The 26127-nt window shown below is 41.6% G+C and overlaps 1 protein-coding gene across 4 annotated transcripts in view; it reads right to left on the bottom strand.

The window, feature by feature from the left end:
* Positions 1 to 1697, bottom strand: part of MSI1 (musashi RNA binding protein 1) — a 36020-nt gene extending 34323 nt beyond the window's left edge. For all 4 annotated transcript variants that reach the window (XM_066603647.1, XM_066603648.1, XM_066603649.1 and 1 more), the window contains exons 1-3: positions 1604 to 1697; positions 360 to 400; positions 3 to 84 (exon numbers count right to left, since the gene is read on the bottom strand). In XM_066603647.1, coding sequence (XP_066459744.1) covers positions 3 to 84; positions 360 to 400; positions 1604 to 1662 — 182 coding nt within the window. In that variant the 5' untranslated portion in view covers positions 1663 to 1697. The remainder of the gene's footprint in view (positions 1 to 2; positions 85 to 359; positions 401 to 1603) is intronic.
* Positions 1698 to 26127: the final 24430 nt, after the last annotated feature.

Genomic DNA, 26127 nt, shown 5'->3' with positions numbered 1-26127 from the left:
ACCTGGATCTCTTGGTTAATGGATCTCTCATGACAAGACACTCCTTCACATCCCCGAACTGACTGAAATACTCCCGCAGGCCCTCTAGAAACACAAGAGCAGCCTATCACAACCAAGTGAGGCAGACGGATCCCAGAATGCAACAGAAAATCCAATCACATCGTGTCCAAGCAAAGGGAGAGGGAGAGAACGCGATGGAGGGAGGGTGCATATATGAGGGAGAAAGAAAGAAAAGGGTGGAGAACACAAGGAAGAAAATAGGGGTAAAAAAAAAAAGTACAGGGGTACTACCGATTCAGAACCCATACATACTGCCTATCCCGCTCTCTGAATACACTACATTCCATGATCCCGCTCACCTTGTGTAGTCTGCCAGCTCAGTCCCCCGATGAACATTTTGCTGGAAGGACAAAAAGGAACACGAAGAAGCGTCAGGAAAGACAAACAAAAGGCGAACGCCAAGTCATAACTTATTTGTGCGAATACGTATAGAACACACTATGAAGAGCGGCAGGGAACATCTCACTGGATGCAGGCTTCAAGAGCAATGTCAAAAATACCTGAACGAAGAATATAATAACCAATCGAAACCCGGAGCAAGAACTGCAGATAAAACGAGAGGGCCTCGGCGATACTGCCACGCCAACCGGCCCGAAATATATGTGTCATATAGTGAAGGGCATCACATTCTAACAAAGACTCGCCAAAAAGATGGAAGCTGAAGCGCACAAGTAAACCTCTCCAAAAGTTTAGAAATCTGCGATATTTTTAAAAAGTGATTCAATGGCTTCAACCTTCTAGAAACACTTTCGACACTTCTCCATGACTGCCGCTTCAGCAAAGCTTCACCACACCCATCAAATATAAATATATATATATTACACACACTCAATCTATCATAGAACAAAGATAATAATAAAACTTCATAAACTACTGTATTGTTCTGGGACCACTAGGAGGGAGACAAACTTCAGGGGCAGCCTCCTTTCCCCCTGGTCGCTCAGTTATTATACCGCAGGGGGGATTACTAGGTGACCATGACATTTCACCTATCCTTCTCCACTTTGTGAATTTGCAGAATAAGGGCTGTAATAAGCTATAGGTTATAGCAGGAGATGCATGCTATAAAGTATGATCAGCACATTCTCAGGAAGGTAGAACAGGAGTGATGCACTGACTTTCATCCATGTTCAGCACCAAGGGTACAGGCCAGTGATGGGGAATACAACAGTAAGAACCACCATCCTAAAAGCTGATGAGCTGTGAGATTTAGTAGGTGGCATATAAAGGAGAGGACATGCCAGTCTCAGGGTACAGAGATCAAAGTGCCACTTAAACTTTGGCTGAACAGAAGACTCCAGAGAGCTGGCAGCCATAGTCACAAGTACTGCACTGTACATCACTCCTCCCGCACCCCCACAGGGTGACCCCACAACTACTACCATCCGTGTGGCCTCTTTTTACTCCCGTCCCTGACCCTGCACATAAGGTCCCCATGTACCCAGGTACCTCCCCCTGTGAGATGCCCTCCTGCAGACACCACAACACAGAGCCCAATGGCAAGACGACGGCACCGGGCATAGAGCTGCAGCGTGCTCCTTACCAAGGGTCGTGCGCAGAGTCCGGGGGCGACAGTCCGGGCTGGGGCGCTTCTGTCTCCATTCGGTCTCTGGCGGCTCCTGAGAACGGAGGCAGCTCCCGGGACAAGAGGATGGAAAGGGGCGTGGCGGCCCCGCCCATCACCAACCGACACCCCCCCTCTGGGCCAGAACCTAGCGGTTTAACCGAAAATAAAACTCCTCCCCGCGATTTAGACTCCGCCCCCAGTGTGGCGCTGCGCCCTGCCCCCTGTAATAAGCCCTCCCTGACACCTGCCCCCACCCCCCCTACTGAGCCAGCTTGCCACTGACTGTCCCTAAAGCCACTGGAAATGTGGTGGGGGTGGGGATGACATTCCTGCCGGACTACATATAAAGCAGTAACTAGGAATCACATGCCCTATAAAAAGTGCTTTCCAGTAACCTGTCACCATCCAGTGCCCAGCTGTGTTGGTGGTGACCTAGGACTGGCATCATCAGTGTGGCAGAGTAGATCATCATTTCATAAGCAGCATGATGTGTCCTAGCTTTACAATAAAAATCATCATCTCCATCCCCAGAGATGAGAAGTTTCCCCAGTCCTGCCAGTGTCCTTGCAGAGATACAGCAGGGCATCAGCTGAGCATTCATGACTGTACAGCAGAAGCCATATAGCCCAGCCATCCTATACAATGTATATATGCTGCATGTCATTAGATCCATCATAAGAGAGGCGTAGGGCGACTGAGGGGCAACAGGTGATGAAGCTCTTATATAGCCATCTAGAAGGATATGAAGACTTCTTGCCCCAATACATGCAAAGTTCTGATAATTCAATAGGCCTGAAGGTATATTTACCTAAGACGACTTATGTCCGGCTATGGAAGAAATAATTAAAAGGACATTGCCAGCCATCAATCATCTACTTTATGCTTATGTGACCTACAGAAAGGTATGTTTATGCATTTGATCTCCAACAGCAGCTTAGTAGGAGCTCATGTCAATTTTTCATTTTTGCCTATGTTAGATAATGGAGAAATTGATTGACCTATCTACCCGACTCATGGTTTGTAAAGTGCTGCAGAATATGTTTGCACTGTATAAATAAGGATTATTTAGTGAATCCTATGAGACAACAGTTCTTTAGAACCCGTTAGAGGTCAACCCCATACATTTTTCATTGTGATACAAAATAAATAGTCCGTATAGCTTGGGCCTTATCAGGACGATCCTTGGAGCTGGACGTTTTCACACTGATATACGTCAGTAGGCTGTGAACAAGATTGTTCCTCCTTTAGCAAAAAAAATAGCCTGGCATTCCCCACAGTGAGGTCTTTTGTAAAGGTACCTTTATAGGAGGTGATTATCACCTGAATGATCACTGGAAACAGGGAATTCGGTTGATAGTCCTACAGTGTACACACAGCCCCCGATAGGGCACTGAGCGAGAAAATGTTCGCTTGTCGGAGTCGCTTGGTTCTTAGCTCACCTAAAAAACAATCGACTACCAGCCGTGTAAACAGAAGTGGTTCAACAGAGGCGAACGGGCAGCCGGAAGAGATCTTTAGCGCATTCAACCACCATTCACTGAACAACTGTTGCTCCTGTGTTAAAGCATAGCAATAGTCACTGGGACTATCTGTCGTGTGCTCTATCTATCTATCTTTGGCTGCCTGCACATGACCGGATTGGATTCTGCATGTGGGGATCCCCCAGCGGAATCGGACCCTGTGCTCAGTCCGTGACCCTGCATACCTGTCCGGATTCTTCTTTATTCTGTACTGCGGATGTGCTGGCTATTGCACCGGCACACATGCGCAATACAGATTATGCCGCGCCCTCACTAGGCGATGACGCAGATCCTCGACCTTTCCACAATGATGATTGCTGAAGGGCCGCGGGTCGGATGGCTTTCATTGACTTCAACTTCAATCTCATATCTATCTATCTATCTATCTATCTATCTATCTATCTATCTATCTATCTATCTATCTATCTATCTATCTATCTCATATCTATCAATCTATCTCATATCTATCAATCTATCTCATATCTATCTATCAATCTCATATCTATCAATCTCATATCTATCAATCGCATATCTATCAATCGCATATCTATCAATCGCATATCTATCAATCGCATATCAATCGCATATCTATCTATCTATCTCATATCTATCTATCTATCTCTCTCATATCTATCTCTCTCATATCTATCTATCTCATATCTATCTATCTATCTATCTATCTATCTATCTATCTATCTATCTATCTATCTATCTCATATCTATCTATCTCATATCTATCTATCTATCTCATATCTATCTATCTATCTATCTATCTATCTATCTATCTATCTCATATCTATCTCTCTATCTCTCTATCTCTCTATCAATCTATCTATCTCATATCTATTTATCTCACATCTATCTATCTATCTATCTCACATCTATCTCATATATCTATCTATCTCCCATATTTATCTATCTCTCTCATATCTATCTATTTATTTCATATCCATCCATCTATCTATCTATCTTATGTCTAGCTATCTCAGCAGCATGGAATGACAAAATACTACTGGTATGTGTCATATGTAGGAACAGATAATATGACAAGCTGAGATAACCGTCAATGTTAAAGGGCGACTAGTGATTTTTTTAAATTAATTTATTATGTAGCTATCCCTCCAGTATATATAAATCAGCTAGTGTTACCTTGGTTAATTATTTCTCTCTTCCTGAAACTCCCATCCCCTTTTTTTTCAAATGGTCAGGTGATCTCAGTTCGGACCAGCTCAGATCTACTTGGGGTTACGTATTCATTTTCTAATCAAATTCTCAGTCTGTGTGATGCTATTACATGATCTCGATCACAGAAACTGTCTACAGCGGGCATAGGCACTCCTATCACAATTACAGATGATGATTAGAGGCTCCTGTCACACAGTTATAATAGAGGAGATCACAGCTCATCCTCCTGACTGTACACTTATGCTCTGTAGACTATGTGAAGATAGAAGGTAATGATAGTTAAACTGTCACTCCAAGCAGGCAAAAATGGTATAGTCTTAACTAATGCTGTGGTATCCAGCTCAAAATACTGGAAGAAAAAGCTTTTTTTTCCTCCCTCCAAAAGCCAGGCAGCTAGGCAGAAAGTAGACAAATCCCATAATAGTCAATGGGGTCTGTCCGCTGCTGTTCTGTTCCGTCCAGAGACTAAGCTGTTTGGCCGCGGGGATTCCACTTTCGTGTTCCCTGAATGGAGCAGGAAAGCTGAACCCCGTACACAGATGTGAAACCGCCCTCACATTTCAGTTACATCTGCAGCAATAATTAAAGGGGGTCTCCAAGTCTGTGCAACTAAAGTGAGCTCAAATCACCACTGGATGGGCACAAAGCTTATCATATATATTCTTTCCTGCAAGTAGATCTGAGGACAGTAGTATGCACACACCTATATCCAGGCCAAGGGATACAGGTATAAGATTCTGTAACCAAAAGTTTTTTGAGGTACTAATATAACATTCAGAACCCCAAAATGCTTTTAACCCAGACACCCAGGACCTGACATCCCATATGTTTGTGCAGAATACAGTTCTTAGGCCCCCTGTCCATGGCAGTGATTTAGCCGGCGGTAAACTACCGGCGAATCACACCGGCTGAAGCTTTCCATATGGAAAGCGCCGGCCCCGTGTCCACGAGCGGAGAATCATCGCGATTCTTCAGTCGTGGTGGGCAATTCGCAGCATCCTGCGAATTGCCCCGATTCTCCACGGTCAGCCTATCTATCAGATTAGGCTGACCGGCGGAGATTCGTATGCAGCTCATGCTCCCGGGCGGTGGAGCTCTGCCGCGGGATACCGCAACGCCCGTGGACAGGGTGCCTTAATGCTGTTATTGCACCACCATTTCTCCGTAATTCTGTTGAATCCACTTTAAATCAAATTTTGTTCATTTGCCTGAATTATTAAATGATGGTAAATAGGGTTTTATAATAGCACGGCTTTCAACAGAATGTTAAAGCGACCTTCTAGGCCTGAAGAAACAAAGATGGCCGAAACACTTCTCTGACTACCTGGCCTACTGGCCAGTGCATCTCACATGGACAGCACTAGTTAATCAAACCAGGGGTAGTGTCTTAGGCCGGTCTCACATGACCGGATTTGAATGGCAGATTCTCCACCCACCGTCCATGCGGAGGATCCGCGGTAAAATGCGGGCATTGAAAGGCATGTACTTATGATTTTTCCTTCACACTCGCGGATATGAATCACAGCATGCTCTATTTTGCTCTGGAATTCGCACGGATGACCTCTATTGAAGTCAATAGATACGTCTGCAGGTACCCACGTCATTGCTAAGCGATGGTGCAAGAAATACAAACAAAAAAAATGTACTGCGCATGACCGCCTGCAAGCCTACGCGGTCATCCACAATACCGTTTAATGAGATACGCAAGGTCACCATCCGGGCTCACAGCGGACCTCCTGCATACGGAATCCGACCTGTTCATGTGAGCCCGACCTAATGATGTATACTAATACACAACATGCATCTGGTAGTCAGAGTTGTTGGTGCGGCCATCTTTGTTTGTCCAGGACTGGAGGGTCACATCCCTCTTTGCATCGCTAGGCTTAGCTCCTAGGAATGACTTTTCACAAGAGTAGTGATGAAAGCTTTCCACACACCTTTTCACTATTATCAAAAGCTAGCAAACCATTTGGGATTTCCAAGAAATGTAAAATACATATAAGGGCTTTTTCACATGGGCGTAAGCGCATTTCAGTCACACAAATATGCCACGTTTGCTCAATCAAAAATCGCTTATGCCTGCATTTTTCATAGACTTTGGTGTGTTTGCACATACAAAATATTGATTTTGTGCATATATGCGCAGCGATTATGCAGATTTTCTGTGAATATTGTGCGTATTCAGGCATGCCTATTGATTTCAATGGGATTCCGTGGTGCGCACATGTGCATCAAGATAGGTTATGGTGTGTATTTTTTAACTCAATCGCAGGTCATGTGAAAAAATACACTAATGTGAACTAAAGCATTGAAATCAATGTGTTCTATTCACTGCATATTACGCACACAAAATACATTGTGCAAATATGCTCTTGTGAATGAGCCATAAAAGTAAAAATTTTGTTGGGTTTAGGGGCAACTTCAGACGATCATATGTGCACACTTCAGTGCAACAAGGTTTTGCGCATGCAGGGCTAGTTCACATGCGCAAGCCACACACATTTAGCCTAATGAGATCCAGATGTGTTCTTTTTTTTACGGAATTGCATGGCGTATTGCGCATTTGTGCACCTCCTGTAGACTTCTATGGGGCTTTTGGTGCGCAAATGTGCAGTAAAATAGAGAAGGTCTTATTATTTTCCTTGTGCACTAAATACATGCTCAAAACACATTCATGAGAGTGAACCCATTGACATAAAGGGGTTCTATTTTCTGTTCATTGCGCACACATACTTTAAGCATGCAGAAATGCATGCAAATATGGTCCTCTGAAGAAGAGTACTCATGTGACCACTTCTTTCCAATTAAAAGAAAAAACAGTATTCTTTAAGCCCCATCCCCCATGAGGCATACGTACGTTACCTACATCCATCTCTGCAACTGACTCATCTTTGCCATCTCAGCTCTAATCCCTCAGGAGTACATTCATCACTCCATTGTATGTCATATTGTATTGGTAAGTGTCCCCAAATAGATTCTACCCCTACAATTATAAATCTATCAGGGGGCTGCGGAGACCGGATGGCAGAGGACCTCTGGAAACTCAATGCGAGTAAGTAAAAGATGCAAGAAGAAAGGAAGGACATCAGCTATTCACATGCAGAAAAAGTAGTTGATGGAAATATAGTTAGGGTTGTTCAGATTTGCACTTATGGAAGCAGGACAACAGAATCCACCGGCTGAATGGATCCGTTTAATGATGGAACCGAATAGTGCCAAAGAAGCCCACTGACTATAATGGGGCACACTCAGCTTCCATCCGGCCGTCAGGCATGTTGCAGAGTGAAATACCACTGCATGCAGCGCTATGATGTCCTTAACAGAACTCAGCGACAGAGGCTCCAAACAGAGATCCAAATGCTGATGTGAACGAAGCTTAAGGACTAGAGATGAGCAAGCATACTCGATTAGGCAAACTACTTGAGCGAGTAGTGCTTTATTCGAGTACCTGCCCGCTCGTCTCTAAAGAGGGTACTAGCAGGGGGCTGAGAGTGGCGGGGGAGAGCGGGGAGGAATGGAGGGGAGATCTCTCCCTCCCCCCCCCTCGCTCCTCCCTGCTCACCGCCGCAACTTACCTGTCACCCGCGCCGGCAGCCGAATCTTTAGAGACGAGTGGGTAGGTACTCGAATAAGGCACTACTCGCTCGAGTAGTTTGCCTTATCGAGTATGCTCGCTCATCTCTATTAAGGACGCCTTTACACTGAGTGATAATTATTCAGCTTCTCGCTGGATTGTGGGAATCTGAACGATATCATTCAGTGTAAGGGCTTCTTCACACAACCGTATTTGAGCATGTTGTTGCGTACAGAAAATATACGCACAAAACACAGAGAGTAGAACCCTTTCATTTCAATGGGTTCCTTCTCATGAGCATGTTTCACACACGTGAAAAAAGTAGGAGCTCCTCTATCTTTCTGCGTTCTGCGCAGCAAAGGCCCTTGTAGAAATCTATGGAAGGAGCACAAATATGCAGGGGGATTTGTGAAACACTGCGCAAAACTGCGGAAAAAAGAACACACCTGCATCTCATTAGGCTAAATAGCCTTTTAATCCACAAAAGAGGTGTGTCACACACATGTGAACTGGCCCTGCATACTCAAAAAGTACAGTGCTATGCGCAGACACAAAGAAAAATCAACCTCAACAACCTCGTTTTTACACAAATACGTTGCATTGAGGCAAGCGTATTTGCGTACACGGTCGTGTGAAGCTGCCCAAAGGGTGGCTTCACATGGGTGTATTTGTGCGTGTATTTGCGTGCAATAAATTTATGACCACAATATGCAGAGAATAGAGTCCATTGATTTCAGTGGCTTCATTCTCACTTTCCAATTTTGTGTGTGCAAAATAATCAGACCTGCTATTTCTGCGCATTTGCATGCCAAAGGTACCTATAGAAGTCAACGGGGGTGCGTAAATGCACGAGATGCGCAACAGGATGCACAGTGCGCTGCGCAATACAGTGAAAAAAAGCACACATCTGGAACTCATTAAGCTAAATAGGCATTTTAATTGGGGTGTATTCGTCTGCGGCAGGCAAATAAACATGACCTGCGTGCGCAAAAAGAAACAGTGAAATACACCAATGCACATGAAATAAAGCCTCGTACATAGCGGAAGCGTGTGCAAAGACACATACACCAATGTAAAAGGGTCTAAATGCAGGCAGAATTCGTCATTCAGTTTCTGCAGTCATAAAAATGGAATGACCATCGGCCAGTATAAACAGGCAGTCGTTTATCTATGAACAACAGCCTGTTTACTGTGAATGGAGAATGGCAGCCAGTGTGATCTCCAGCTCTCTCCGCCTCCATTCACTGAGCGATCCTTGGTCCTGTGTAAAAGCACAGGAGCGATTATTGCTGGGACAACTGTCGGGCATAGAAGCGCCCAACAGTCATCCCATGTAAAAGGCCCTTACTGTACCAGACTTCTATGTGTACATGCTGTAAGGGGTGAGCATGTGTGAAAAAGCAAAAAGACCATACGATCAGGGTTGACTTTATAGAAAATAGAACCCTCAACAACAAGCAAAGTGAGGCCCCCACTTAAATTTTTGGACTGGTTTTCTCATAAATTCAACAAATATTATACTACCATATAGTGCCAAAATATCACATTTTTCAAATTAAACCCATCCCCAAGAGCCTACATCATATAGTTCACATATAATGCTACACTTTCATTCCCAAATAGTTCCATCCAATACTGGTAAATAGTACAGGGTGGTTTTAGATCGCATCGAGGGGTCTTGTCCTCAAGGGTTCCCTAAAAACAGGAATCCTGGGTAGTTGTCCAATTTGCCATCCCTTAAAATGTGCACTAGGTACAGCTATAGCTCAGAGATGTCAACTTGAGGGCCTAATTTAAATGGAATCCAGATGTGAATGTAAGGACTCAAAATACGTTAAAAATACGCACATAACATGCAACTCAAATTCGCCCATGTGAATGAGCCCTCATAGAACTTGCAGTTCTTAAATAAGAGCATGTTCACATGTACCGATAGTGGTGCAATAGAAAGCCATACCACTACTGCGCTGAAAACTTGTAAATGCATTTGTTTTTGGCCTGACTGAGGATGGCATTCTACTTAAAGGGCGCAACTCTAGGGAATACTTGTATAGTGTTTAAATATTGTTTTCAATACCATTAAAGGCAATGAAGAAAAACTGCAACAAATGTGACAAAAATGTGACAGCATACCCATAATGCACTCTACTGTATTAGCCACATTTTTAAAACCGTACTTACTATAATTGCATCTAATGTAAAATAAGGTAAATAAAATATAGACATGATGCTGATTGTAGTTTTATCGTTCAGTATAGACACATACTTGCAATGATCTGAATCATTTTATTCAAAAAAACATGCTTGGATCACTGGAGATATTGCTAAATGTATGCTCCTTTTAATAATAAGCATCCCTATAGTGAAAAATGCTGGCTGGATTACCTAGAATACCATTTCCCGCAAATTAAACTATACAAAAGCTTTTCTGGCTGTTTCCATTTATTAGCTTTAGGTACCTCACAAGCCACTGGCAATATAAGCATTTGCCTCAACTGAACAAGCATTGCTAAGCCATTAAAGTATATTGCAGATTATTTCAGCAGGTAAAAAGTAATGAATCTCTAAGGGTGAAATAAAACTAGAAATAACCATCGGCTAATCTGAATAGCACTTCTCACTCTCTGAGCTTTTTTCCCTCTAAGTCTCAAACTACAACTTGCTGAAACAAAAGCTGAAAATATGTCATAATACCGGAAATTGCAGTTATTTATGGCCCTTCAAATCTAGATGGATTTTAGTTTATTCATACAGGTTCAATAAAAGCTATCCATATTTATATCATAAATCTTATTCATAGTGCTGTATATAAACATACATAAAATGGATACAACTGTTTACTATCGAACAGGTGTAATGTTATGAAGAAACAGTAAAACATGTGAATGAAGGTCTACAGGAAACCCAAGTTGAATGGCTTGACATACTATGGTCTTATAGGTTTTATCTACAAAGTTTTACCATGTTGCATGAAGTGCTTTAAAGGTGATACAGACTATGTTACCTGTCCTCCTGGGAGGAGTCTCATTCTCTTACTACAGAGTCTATGTCACCTGCCCTCTTCAAAGCCATCTCATCCTCCTATTACATACAGATGTCTATGTGTTGGGAACTTATGGTTGGACAGATGTACTCTTTACTATGTGTCCTGCTAACAGGTCCCTTTCCAGTTCCCTCTTAGCTTAGCAAACTGAAATTAACTCGTGCCTCGCATAAGAATTCCAGAGGGTAAGAGGGACCTGCCGAGATTACAGGGAGGGCCTCAATAGAAGCTTTTATTCCAGACAACAAGAGCAGGGAGGGCTTTGTGAGCTCATGTGGGAAGCAGAGGCGCATTCATAAGAATTCATTGACTCACAGGTGGGGGAGCTGGGTCTAAAGTATCAGGATTTAGGATTTTTCTCATGAAGCTAACAAAACGTACTCTCTTAGAATATTCATTTTTAAGTGGCCTCTTAGAAATGTCGAATTACAGTATTTAAGACATCAGGGTTCTGTATTAACTATAGCCTATGACTATTTTCACCAATTAAAAATACAGATTGCTGTATACAATGTGAGATCTCCATATGAACTGCACTACAGCATGGCAGTAGCTCAAGGACTAAGGAGTCTATACCTGCAAGATCACCTGGTCAAGCACTGATGTTCTCCCACTTCCTCCTTCCCTCCCACATTGTCCTCCCCCTCTCCTCCACACACACTGTATTTCTGTATCACTATGTGCTGTTCTTGGTCCCCTCTGTTACAAGCTGTTTCCATCCATCTCATGGTGACCTATATACTCTGTTTGTGGAGATGCTGCATCGATTTAAGGTCAGTCCCCTCCTCCCAGTTGATGTAATCAGCTAAAGAAGGAGGCTGGAAATTGGATTGAAAAGCCCAGCGTTAGTGCAGGATGAAGAGGATCTGCAGGGATTGTTATGCTAATCAGCTGAGCTCAGCACTTCCAGTGTCCTTCAAGCTCAGGGAACATGCTGGAGCCCCCCAGAAAGCCTCCCCACAAAGACCCCAATCTTAGCACATCACATTACATCTCATTAGGAACTCTAAAAGAAAGACCCACATCAGCGCTGTTGGCAGCATTACTGCCCTGTACAGCTCGAATGTATTGTTCCATATATTCATCTTGCATCGTGAGGTGCCAGTCTTCAGCAGGCAATATATCATTAGGCACTAGTGCACTTATGGCTTGCCTTCTATGGATTCTAGTTTGTCTGCAACTGGACAGTGGGTAAATGGCACAGGTTGGTGCCCAAAAGGTGGGGGTTGTGGTGAAGTTATTGAGGGCAGCTGCAGCTTGGCAACATGATTCTGACAATGGGAGTACAGGAGGCGGAATGTTTCCACATGCCTGATCAATGGGAGCGGAGAGCAAACAGGAGCTGGGAAAGAGACCCACAGGCATAGCCCAGCGCCTCCCATCTATCACTCACTTGGTACAAACTGCAGAGGCCACTTCCAGGGAACTCTTATACCCTAGTCTGTCCACATCTTTCACCCACCCAGCCTCCAGAGGCGATACTCAAGACTTACTTCCCATGTCTTATCTAGGCAGAGAAGTCTAGAAGTCTATGGTTGTCACATTGTCATATTCCATTCACCTACTGATACCACTAGAGTGTGCAATATTTGCACCTACACCACTGCATGTCATGATGACTGTGATTGCCATTTAAGGGTTAAAAATTATTTTTATATATATATATTATATATATATATATATATATACACACATATACACAAACCCTCACACACAATATATATATATATATATATATAAATATATATATATATAGCGAGAGGTGAGCATTATGGAATATAATCTTTTTGTAGCAAATGCGCCAATGGATCAATAAGTATCTATTATTAGTTTCATGTGAAGTACAGTAGAGTTGTACCCGGACAAACCTCCCCCTCAGTTTCTGTCCTTTCCCCCCCACTGTGTTGCTCCTCCCCATAGGTCTGGCCTCTCTGAATCTAAACTGGGTCATGAGGTTTGAGTGAATACAGCCTTTTCTAAAAGGTGAAATAAATCTGCTTCTTCCAACAGAAGCTACGTCACTGTAATTCAGGTGTATAAATAACTCACTGTGACGGGGAGGAGGGCCTGTCCTGTCTGACCTGTAATTAGAAACTCTGCCACTCAATGGCACTTTATAGAGACAAAGAGTAGAGGAAGGAGGGACCTGTTCACAGACTCAACTATTTTGTTCCTAATAAATTATTCAGGATTTGGAAAGCTGATCCAAGCGCCCATCTGTTAGGAGCCAGCTCCATGTGAGCCAGGGGATCCCCATGGGCACTGCACCCAGATGTGGATAAGAAGGAGAGGGGCTGCCCTATGACAACTAGAACACGCACCCATTACTCTTCATACATGATTTCCAGAACTTATACAAAATAGCTGAAATATAAAGTTTAGGATAAAAACAAAATAATAGTATAAAACTTTTTTACAGAACAGCGACATAAGAAACAAGTTAAATATAAATTATCATAGCAGAGGAAACATGTAAAAACCATAAGAGATAGTTGATGCGTGGAGAAGAACAGTGACAAGTGTAAAGACAACAGAATCAGAGGGACATAAGAGGTAAATAATGAGAAGGTGACGGGCAGCCAGGTGCAGATGACAAGGCAGCAGGAGGCAGGTACCTGAAGAACCAGATTGCACAGCAATGAGTGAAGGATGCAGGCAGGTGCAGATAACAGTAAGAGACTAAACACATAAAGGTGAATGTGATAAACCACCGCTACAGCTAACGGATTATAAGGCCAACAGAATATAGACAACTAAAAGGAAACCATTAAATATACCAAACATGGGGTTAAATACATCTGCATTCAACAACACACAAGTATACGATAGGTTCACTTTCTACACGTATCAATTATGGTTACAGTTTGTACTGTTCAGTGTAAAAGTACAAAACAATCCGCAATGAAACTATAGGTTATTGTTGATTAAAATTGACTTTTCATATAAATCATCATTTGAAAAATTGTAAAATATAAATGCAACTTTAGTCACTTCAATGGAATAAAGCCTTACAGTATATAAAGAAAGCATACATTGATATAAGTGCAACCGCTTCCATTTTATGTACATAGCAACTACTGTTACAATCTAATCAAGAATTGCTAGATTTTAAGTGTCAAATTAAAGATTAGCAAATTAGTTTTACATAAACTGTTGTCGGGGACTCTGCACAGTAATAAATAGTTTATAAGACATATGTATAACACACTTATCACATCATGCTGTATATGTGTGGCCCAGTGGTGGCAGGAGTTTAGGAACTATGTCCATGTTATCATGGACATTCTAGGGATTGGTGGATGTCCCAGCAGTCGGACCTGCATTGATCTATCAGTTTTCACCTATCCAGTGGATGGGTGAAAACTTGAAAAAATGGCCAGTCCCCGGGATGCGCATTTACGTTTTTGGCCAGCATTGCAGGTATGCTAATGTTTAAAAGTGTGTCACTGAAAAAGGACATATCAAATCAAGAATCATTTCCATGCCATGCTTACTGATATACTGATACAAAGATACAAGGGCAGGTATACACCACTTCTCAACAGAATGCAGACAGAAAAAATTACTATATGGGGGAGATAGCACAGGTGCAAAATACTGATAAACCACACTCTATATGATAAAGTCCAGCAGCCTCTACTGCACCTCACAAGCGAACCACACTAGTAATGACAACCCAGGCTCCCACAGCACATTTAAAAGTGGCTATACACCTTTAATAGCTGACAGCCAAACAGTCATTTAAGCCCCATTTACACGCAACAATTATCGCTCAAAATTCGCTCAAACGATGTCTTTTGAGCGATAATCGTTCCATGCAATTGCTACCATCATTTACTTTTCAGCTAAACGATGATTTTAGTTGAGCTTAAAATCCATTGTTCGGCTGGAGAGCTGATAGCAGGGACTGCACGCTGTTTTTCTCCATAGGAACGCTGATAACATTGTATTCAGCTGCAGTCCTGTGGCAGAACAAAGAGCTGTATGCAGAGAACACTCCATCTGCTGTTCTCTGCACACAGTGCATGGAGGCTCATTTACATGCAAATTAAGCTAATAAGCTACTAATGGGCATTAGTGCCCATTAGCAGCTTATGTAAAATGATCGCTCAAACTGTCAATCATCCTATTTTTTGAATGAATTTTGAGCGATCATCTTTGCGTATAAATGGGCCTTTAGTCAACAGGTATTCCTCCTGACATCCCCATATACACTTGGTTCGACCAAGCATGTATGTGTTATCAGTAGGGAAAGAGAGGCTTATCTCCCTTGAGAAGAAAGCTTCAGGAATATTGAAATTCAACAAGCTTGATCCCTATTTCACCCAACATCTGCTGAACAAATGTCGGCCAAACATCTAATACATACTAGATGGACTGCCGATCCCACCACAATCATATGGCCAAATCAATGAATTGAGCATTTTAAACAATTATGTATATATTTAGGAAGTGTTGTACATTTTTATATGGACTGCAATACAAGAAAAGTACAGGGTAGGCAAGTTAGAACATGTTTGATGCGTTGGCCTTCCACGTGATGAACCAGTTAATGTGTTAGCTCATTAAAACCAAACATAATGCCTTCTAAAATCTGAAAGGGAATAGGAAATTTGTGCAAAGGGAAAATAACCCATCAATTGCACAAAAAACTCTGCAGCCATTCTATATTGATGAGAGCAGCTTACACACAATTGTACACCAAGTGTACATAGGATCCACAGCTCTCATAAGTTATGGAACTTTCCCCTATACATCCATCAACAGTATCACTAGTACTTTTCTGTTATGCAACATATAACATCAGTTTAGATGTCCTGTTCTTCATGCTGTATAAAACAAGAATACAACACTGAAGACACTTATGGCCCTTTTACACTGAACGATATCGTTCAAAAAATCCTTGGATTGTGCGAATTTGAAGGAATCTTTCAGTGTAAACATGGCCAACGATTGAACGATGAAGGAGAATTTGTCTGCTTCTCATTTCAGTGATGAAAGAATCGACAATAATGTCCCAGTGCTGACCATTCTCAGCATAGGGGAAATTGTGTCTCTGCCTCCTTGGGCTTCTACTTTGTAGTAATAGCACTACTAACAAGGTGAGTCAGGATGAAGAACTGATGTCGGATAAGAACAGTAACTGTAGCTATAGAGGTCAGTATTATACTGTAATTAGCAAATGATAGATGGGGATTAGTTTTGCTCACTTGCATTCTGTGACATTATGATAATTATATTATCTCTGAAACAAATTGAGATTGTCAAAAAATCAAACATTTACTGGTAAAATTTCCTGAGTCTTAAGTATTTAATCATGGTTTAGTGCTCAGACAATGACATAGGTAGAATAATAATAATCTTTATTTGTATAGCGCCAACATATTCCGCAGCGCTTACATAGACAGGGGGAATACAGAAAGACAAAAAATACAAAAATTACAGAACCACGGTTACATAGTAATCAGTTGACTGATACAATAGGGGTGAGGGTCCTGCTCCAACGAGCTAACATACTACAAGTAATGGGGGGATATAGAAGGTAAAGGGGATGTGCACGGTATGGCGGGGTAGAGAGTGAGAACTAGTCAAAAATAAGTACCTGGTTATCACATAGTAGAGGCAGCTGATATAAGTACACATCACAATTCATAGCCACGTCATAGTGAGGATGAAAGCTCACTGCATGAGACATCTACAAATAAGGGCAGGCTCATACGAGCGTAATTTAACAGCCAATAATACATGGTGATTGGAGTCAATGAAAGTACATTGATTTTCATTGATCCATTCACACTTGCGTATATACATTGCATATAATACACGTAGAAAAAAGAATGCAGCTAGAGATGAGCGAACGTACTTGTTAAGGGCGATGTCGCAATTGAGCATCGCTATTTTCGAGTACCTGGCTACTCGGGTGAAAAGATTCAGGGGGCGCCGGGGGGCGGGGGTGGCGTGGTGGAGCGGGTGATAGCAGTGGGGAACAGGGAGGAGCTCTCTCTCTCTTCCCCCCACTCCCCTCTGCAACCCGCCGCTAACCCCTGGCGCCCCCCGAATCTTTTCACTCGAGTAGTCAGGTACTCGAAAATAGTGATGCTCGATTGTGAAATCGCCCTTAACGAGTACGTCCGCTCATCTCTAAATGCAACATATTCTATTTTACGGCATATTATGCGTAGTAGAACCCTATTGTTCTCTATGGGTACGCAAAAACATTGTGTTTCTGTGGTGTTTATACGCAATGTCCCTAAGTGGCAGAGGTAAAATTAAACATAAGTCAGCCTGCGTATGACAGTGTACGTCAGATACGCTGTCATGCGCAGTGAAAAATCGCTGCCATACGCCAGTTCACACAGCGATAAAATGCTGCATTCTACACACTCGTGTGAGCCTGGCCTTACACTGATAACAAGTTGTAGTGAAATCCATTCAATCCAAAATGATAAATCGAACCAATATTTTCCAATATATTTTAATCAGTGGAGGATTCTGGGTCCTGTTACGTAACATAGTGATCAATCAAAAATGTAAAATATGTTGAATACATTTTTAATAGTGATTATTTGTTCTGGTACTGAACGTGTAGCAGGTATCATTAAGGGGTTTAGGCCTCCAATGCTTGATTGGGGAGGGTCTGACTTCTGGCACCCGGCCTATCAGCACAATGAAGTTGCAGGAGTGCCCTTTCCCATTCATTATTTATATTGGTACAGTGACTTATACATACAAGTAGCAACCCTTTTTAATTATTTTGCTCTGCGATTACAATGTCATAATGTCTATTTAGCTGGGAGGAAGGATACTGCTACCTGATACTTTGTCATTACTTTAGTCATTCATTTAGTTTCAATTATTTTTTTTATTGAGTAATGCACTACAGCCATACAGTGACACTAAAGTTGAAATTAATCAGAAATTACGTCTGTGAACACAGTACATTATATTGTTTAACACACTTTTAGAAACAGCATCTGCAAAAACTGAGACTTATTTCATGCGGAAATCTGAATTACCAAAATGCATTATTTGGTGAAAGAAGAGAAATCTGTAGCAGATAAGAGGTGGGATAAACTAACTGGTTAAAGGGTGAGTTTGAGGTGTAATAAACAAAATGTCAATAAACTTCCCATGGCTACCAGCAGCAGATATTTTCAGTAGATTGCCATGACTGTGAGTACTATAATATCCAACTCACTAATTCTGGGTCACTGATAGTTTATCAAAAGAGGGTCTGATACCAGCACCTACGACATACACACCATCATCCACTATGTTTTGGTCTTAGGCCAGCCAGCTAACATGTTGCTTTTCCCATCTAATGTTCTATGAGAAGGCAAGGTACTTATTCCAAAGACATAAAAAGCTCAGTGACAACATCAGAAGCACAGTATAACTAGTGATTCTATGCTGAATCCACTTTTAATTAAAAGTGTGGTGAGTAGCTTGGTTAGCTAAAGCTAACAACATGTATCCCATCAATGGTGACCCAGTTACACTGAGTACGGTGCTTGGTGATCCGATGGCATTGTTTCAGCAGCATTATGAGTTGTGCCCACAACCCTGGTAGTAAGTAGCATTGCGCCCATTTGTTTCTAGTGATTCAGTCATGCAGTGCTTTTGTTCCTGCTGATCTATTAACATATGTCCTATTATAATAACTATTAATTTTAAAGGGAACCTGTCATGTCCCCACAGCACCATAAACTAAATTAGGCCACATGGGCGTTTTTTCCCGCGATTTGTGCATGCGCATGCGTTCCACGTAGATATAGACCCAATGCTTCGCAATGGGATCGGTCACATGTCCGCTTTTTATGCGGATGTGCGATCAATTATAGGACACAGTGATTCGCAGAACGCGCCTATCTGCGTTTCGTTGTGTTCTATATATGCGCTCAATGGGGCCGGCGGCAGCAGCAGCGACCCCATTGAGAACATATACTAAAGATCCTTCTCCTCTGCCACAGCTGTAACAGCTGTGGCAGAGAAGAACAATGTTCGCCCATTGAATTCAATGGAGCCGGCAATACAGCCGGCTCCATTAAAAGCAATGGGCTGCCGGCGAACGCGGGATGAATTTTCGGGAAGGGCTTAAAAATATAAGCCCTTCCCTGAAAACCATCCTAAAATGTGTAAAAAAAAAAAAGTATACTCACCTTTTTCTTGCAGCCGGAGTTCAACCGTGTCTGGCCGGCAGTTCTCCTGAACTGCTCTGTGTAGTATTCAGCAGGCGGGGATTTAAAATCCCCGCCTGCTGAATGGGCTGCCTCTAATTGGTCACAGCCCTCACCAATCAGAGGCAGCTCTCACTCAGCCATTCATGAATTCATGAATGGGTGAGTGAGTGCTGCCTCTGATTGGCTGAGTGCAGGGACCAATTAGAGGCAGCTCTCAGCTATTGAATGGTACTGTGGGGACATGACAGGTTCCCTTTAAAACACCATTAATTCCATTGAGCTGTACGTAGATGAAAAATGGGGTTTAATTAGATTACATACAATAAAATCAAGTACAATTATGATTAACAAAATAACTGACAGACTGGTATATTGCTGAACCACTCGCCATAATTTTTGAAAATTCCTGGAGAACAGGAGAAGTCCCAGAAGACTGGAAAGGGGCAAATATTGTCCCTATCTTCAAAAAAGGGAAGAAGGTGGATCCCGGAAACTACAGGCCTGTGAGCCTGACTTCTATACCGGGAAAGATCTTTGAACAAATTATTAAACAGCATGTATGCAAGTACTTGGATAAAAATGGAGTAATTAACCAGAGCCAGCATGGGTTTGTAACAAACAAGTCATGCCAGACGAATCTAATTTCCTTCTATGATAGTATCACTGATTGGGTTGATCAGGGAAACGCGGTGGATATAGTTTTTCTTGACCTTAGTAAAGCATTTGACAAAGTATCTCATACTAAACTTATTGAACAAATGAACAAATATGGGATTGACAGGGCAACTGTTAGGTGGATTTAGAACTGGCTGAGTGATCCTACTCAAAGAGTGGTCATAAATGGCTGCACATCCAAGTGGAAGAATGTATCAAGTGGGGTACCACAAGGCTCTGTCCTGGGCCCAGTGTTGTTCAATATCTTTATAAATGATCTGGAGTAGGGAATTGATGGGAAACTGATCAAATTTGCTGATGACACAAAGCTAGGAGGGATAGCTAACACTAGGGAAAAGAGAGAGTATTCAAAAAGATCTAGAAAAGCTTGCACAGTGGGCAGCGACTAACAGAATGGTATTTAACAAGGAGAAATGCAAAGTCCTACATCTGGGCAAGAAAAGTGAAAAAAGCACATACTGAATGAGAGGAATTGAGCTAAGCAGCAGAACTTAGTATACTAATAGATCATAGACTGAACATGAGTCAACAATGTGATGCAGCAGCCAAAAAGGCAAACACAATTCTGGGATGTATTAAGAGAAGCATAGAGTCTAGATCACGTGAGGTAATTATAACCTTCTACTCTTCCTTAGTCAGACCTCATCTGGAATACTGTGTCCTGTTCTGGGCACCCCACTTTAAAAAAGACATAGACAAACTGGAGCAAGTTCAGAGAAGAGTTACCAAGATGGTGAGCGGTCTGCAAATCATGTCCTATGAAGAATGGTTAAAGGATCTGGGAATGTTTAGCTTGCAAAAAAAGAAGGCTGAGAGGAGACTTAATAGCTGTCTACAAATATCTGAAGGTCTGTCACAGTGCAGAAGGATCAGCCCTATTCTCATTTGCACAAGAAAAGACTAGAAGCAATGGTATGAAACTGAAAGGGAAGAGACACAAATTAAATATTAGAAAACACTTTCTGACAGTGAGGGTGATCAATGAGTGAAACAGGTTACCATGGGAGGTGGTGAGTTCTCCTTCAATGGAAGTGTTCAAACAAAGGCTGGACAAATATCTGTGTGAAATGATTTAGTTAATCTTGCACTGAGCAGAGGGTTGGACCCTATGACCCTGGAGGTCCCTTCCAACTTTACCATTCTATGATTCTATAGGGGGAGAGAGAACCGTGCCCACAAGGGCTTATAATCTACAAGGAAAGGTGGAAGGAGACAACAGGTGAGAGTCGAAGCTGTTAATATGATAATGTTGTGAGAGTGAGGTTATTATAGGCTTTTCTGAGGTGGTGGGTTTTCAGCAGAGGCGTAACTGGAAACTTCTGGGCCCTAATACAAAACGTGTAACAGGGCCCCAAACTATAATGCTTTATTAATAGTACTGGGCTCTCTATATGGAGAAGAGAGGTCTTATGGGCCCCCTAAGGCTCCTGGGCCTGGGTGCAACCGCATCCTCTGCATCCCCTATAGTTATGCCCATGGTTTTCAGGTTGGTTTAGAAGATTTCAATGGTAGGATATTGTCTGATTGTTTGGGGAAGTGAGTTGCACATGCGGTATGCTTAGGAGAAATATTGGAGATGGTTGTATGAGGAGCAAACAAGAACAGTGCAACCAGAGATTATGTGTGCCGAGGTATTGAGAGATTACGTTAGAGATGTATGGAGGGGACAGGTTGTGAATGGCCTTGTATCTCATTGCTAATATTTTTTAACTGAGTTCTCTTTACAGTGTGAAACCAGGAAAAAAAAATCAAAAAAAGAGACACAGAGGAATAACAAAAGGATAAGTGGATTAGCTGGGCAGCAAAGTTGAGGATGGATTGGAGAGGCACAAGAAAGAGTATTAGATAGAAGGCCACAGAGAAATATGTTGCAGTAATTTAGGCAGGAGATGATGAAAGCAAGGACTATCATGTTAGTTGGTTCATATTTAAGGAAAAATGCTATAGTATCCAATCGCTAATGCAATTTCATGTTACTCCAGTTTAATCCCCACTAAAGTTTAGCACTAGCTATGTTCCTTCTACAGGGAAAAGAACATTACAGCTTTGGATGAACAGAGCTCGTTTAACTGTAAACAACTGAAGCCCTGGTTCTATCAGTGCTACCAACAAGGTTTTGATGGCATTTTAAAGCCAAGAATGATGTCAATAGCACTGACAGAACCAGAGATACAGCCATTTGAAGTGGGGTCAGGAATACTGGATTTACAGCGGTCCTTTCAGTGCGGGTACACTGTACATAGTAGGCAAACAAGCAGGCAGCAGAAAAGATCTGTGATTCTTCCACCTCTCCCCTTGTCCCAGGCGAAGTGTAACATGAAATTTTGTTAATGTAGTCACCCTCCTTATCAATCAAAAACATGTTTGCTCTCTGATTGTAACATAAGGGGGTTCTTTTTTATCACAGAAAAGGAATAAGAAGATAAACACTTAGATGAACGTTCATCTAATCACTTCTCTATGTTGTTTAACCTTGCAGATTCCACAGGCACTTAAACATTTTTAGAGAAAAATAATTCAAAAAACGTTTCCTCCTCTCTTTACACAAAGCTTTAAATATTGTGAAAAAAGAGCAAAAAACCCTACACAAAATTGGTATCACAAAAGGAAAAATGATTTACTGGTTCTTTAAAAATGGACCTCAGACAGCTGAGTTCTGTGTCAAACATATTTGCATGAGAAATAATAAAAGTTGCATTTTCTGGAAGGTTTTTCAATTTTAATGTGACTGTTAGGGGCTTAATGATATTACTGATTTATTGTACTTCCCTGCTTTATTAAAAGTGATAAAATTTACATAGACTATTGATGAGCATCTATCCTCCTGGTTTTCTTAAGTTCTTGTAACATATTCTTTAACATAGAATAAAAATGCTTTAGTAGGTACATATGGAAAATCGAAATTTTATTGTGCTATAAGTCACATAGTTATAGTCAATAAAGTTGAAAAAAAAAGACACAGGTCCATCAAGTCTATTGTATAAATGTGGTTTCACATCTGCGTTGGAACCTCCAGTCGGAGGTTACCTCGCAGATCTGGCACAAAATACTGGAAGAAAAAGCAGTGCAGTTGAGCAGAAAGCAAATGGACCCCATTATAGTCAATGGAGTCTGTTCGGTGCTGTTTGGTTCCATGCTAAGATGAAGCCGTTTGGCCACAGGGCCCTTTCTTGCTTCCCGAATGGAGCAGTGCATTTAATGATTGACCAGAAGAACACACAGTCAAGTCCCATACTGGGCAAAAAAAACCTAAATCCATTTCTCTGCTTAAAAAGCTACATATTAGTGGGAAAGCATGGTGGCTCAGTGGTTAGCACTGTCAGATTGAAGTCCTGGGTTCAAATCCAACCATGGGCAACATTAGCATGGAGCTTGTATGTTCTTGTTTGTGCTTGTGTGGATTTCCTCCAGGTACCCCAATTTCCTTCATAAGCATACCAATAAGTGAATTTAGAGTGTGAGCCCCAAAGAAGACAGAAGCGAATGTGGGGTACACATAATGTATTGTTTAACTTTTAGATTTTTTTGGGGGGGAGGGGTAGAAAATGACGCCTGAATTTTTGCCATTGTTATTTGGGTTTCGTTTTTATGGCATTCAATTTATGGTATAAATAACTTGAAAATGTTATTCTCTGGATTAGCACTATTATGGATGTATCAAATACATATAGGTTTTTATACTTTACTACCTAAGCACAATAAATAGACTTTGTCTAAAAAAAATAGTTTTTCTGTCACTGCATTACAAGACTCATGAGATTTTTATTTTTCTGTTGACATCCGCATGAGGTCTTATGATTTGTTTAACTTGGAGAATTTTAAAACTAAACTTCATGTAACTTTTTTAACACTCTGTTTTAGTCCCATAAGGGGACTTGTATATGTGATCCTTCTATTACTGACATACTATAATTCACTATTTACAATTCTGTAAAAAAGTATGTGCCACCTTCCCAATTTCCTTTATTTTTACATATGTGCCATACTTGAATGTTTCAGATCATCAAACTTATTTTAATAATTGATAAAAATAACATAAGTAAACACAAAATGCTGTTTTTAAATGATGATTTCATTTATTGCAGGAAAAATTCTGTTCAGCCGTACATGGAGAAAGTAATTGCCCCCAGCTACTAAAACAACCAGTTAACTCAATTAACAATTGAGTTCAATTTCACTAGCCAGACCCTGCCAGACCTGTTGAATTTAAACATCATTTAAATAGAACATGTCTGGCAATGTGAAGCTGGCTCGAAGGTCTCAAAAAGCAGCACATGATGCCACGTTCTAAAAAGATTCAAATATAGAAGCAAAACAAAGTCAAGGAAATCTACAAGTCTGGAAAGGGTTACAAAGTTATTGTGAAAGCTCTGGGACTCCAGCAATCCACAATGAAAGCCATTATCTACAAATAGAGAAGATTTAACTAAGAGCGCATCGACAACTCATCCAGTAGGTCACAAAAGAACCGAGAACATCTAAAAGGACTGCAGGCCTCACTTGTCTCTGTTAACGTCACTGTGTATGATTCCACAATAAGAAAGACACTATACAAAAAGGTCACCCATGGGAGAGCTGCAAGAAACAAACTACTGCTGACCAAAAAGACTACAAAGTCTCTCCTCACATTTGTCAAAAAAACATCTGGATGACTCTCAGAGGTGGAAATTTATGGAAGACATGTTCCACAATAAGAACATCATGCCAACTATCAAACATGATGGTCATAGTGTGATGGCCTGAGGATTCTTTGCTTCTGCAGGACTTGGAGGACTTGTGCTAGCTGATGAAACCATGAATTCTGCTTTCTATCAGATAATCTCGAAGTAGAATGTCCGCCGTCAGTTCGTGACCTAAACCTCAAGCACAGTTGGGTTATGCAGCAGAATAGTGATCCAAAGAATACAGGCCATTCCACCTCTGAATGGCTAAAAAGAAACAAAATTAAGGTATTAGAGTGACCAGTTCAAAATCCTGAGTTGAGTTCCATTGAGATGCTGTGACAAGATCTTAAACAGGAAGTTCATACTAGAAAACCATCCAATGTAAGTGAATTAAAAATGCAAAGAAGAGTTGGCCAAAATGTCTCACTAGCAATATAAATGATTTATCGCAAATAATTGCAAGTGTTTCATGGCAGTTGTTACTGTCAAGGGTGGCATAACCAGTTATTAAAGTGGGGTGGCAATTACTTTTTCACGTGGGTGATACAAGTTTTGAATAAATCTTTATCTTCATTAAATGGAATGATGAAATGAAGTAAAATGAAATAAATGGAATAATGAAAATTAGTTGGATGATGTGAAACATTTAAATGTGACAAATTAGCAAAAATCCAAGAAATTGGGTGAGGGGCAAATAATTTTTCACAGCACTGTATGTAGTGCAGTGAAGCATGCCTATAACAGCAGCCCATTACATCCTGCTTTGTTAGGCCTCCATTTGTCATGGTAGCCCACTAGCACCCTGTGATTGCATTGCAGGGGAAATCATGGGTAGCCCATGACAGAGGAAGCCTCCTCCTTCTGTAAACCCCTTGGATGCTGCATTTAGCATTAACCGTGGCATCTAAATTACTAAACAGTGAGGATTGAAGGTATTTTTAATCTCAGCCATCAGAGGAACCGCCTAGCTGTCAAAACACAGCCAAGTTCCTGCTGTTTCTAGCACAAGGCTTTAGTACTATGTAAAACCTGCTGCACTGTAAAACAAAAAGGCACACCGTCAGGTTTAGAGCTTGTTGCGTCTAAACCGGATGCGCTGGATCCATAACTTGAAATACTACTGCAATTGCACACCCAATAGTGGTAAACAATAAAGACAACCACAACGAGGGAAATGCTCTCCCTAAAGAACCTACCCAGGGAAGGGACCTGCCTATACACAGGTAACCCGCCCTGAGAAGGGTGAACCTGACTGTTTACCCAGGTCACTAGCTCACCCTACGTAGAATAAGGGGATACCACAGCAAACAAGATGTAACAGATATAAACAGCTGTACTGAGCTTTACATAGACTCAGGTAAACAGGGAAACTAGCTCCAAGCTCTGGGTTCCTCCACAGCCAGTGGAAGACTGAAAATAAACCACACTCAAGCCAAGCACCAGGCCAGGCTAAATAGTCCTGACAAATTACCCACAGGTGAGGCCAAGCATATTTCACCTAATACCACTCCCACCAGAGCAAAAAGAAACACACACAAGACCTGCACCAGACTATCTAGAAAGGAAGCGATCCCAGTACCGCCACAACAGAGCGCATTACTGACCACTGTGAAAAGATGTATTGGTGATCAGTAACTTGGTAATTTCCCCTAAAGAAAA

Source organism: Eleutherodactylus coqui, chromosome 5 (assembly GCF_035609145.1).
Source record: "Eleutherodactylus coqui strain aEleCoq1 chromosome 5, aEleCoq1.hap1, whole genome shotgun sequence".
NCBI lineage: Eukaryota > Metazoa > Chordata > Amphibia > Anura > Eleutherodactylidae > Eleutherodactylus > Eleutherodactylus coqui.
The sequence above is the reverse complement of the archived record's forward strand: the minus strand, read 5'-3'. Positions and strand labels throughout refer to the sequence as shown.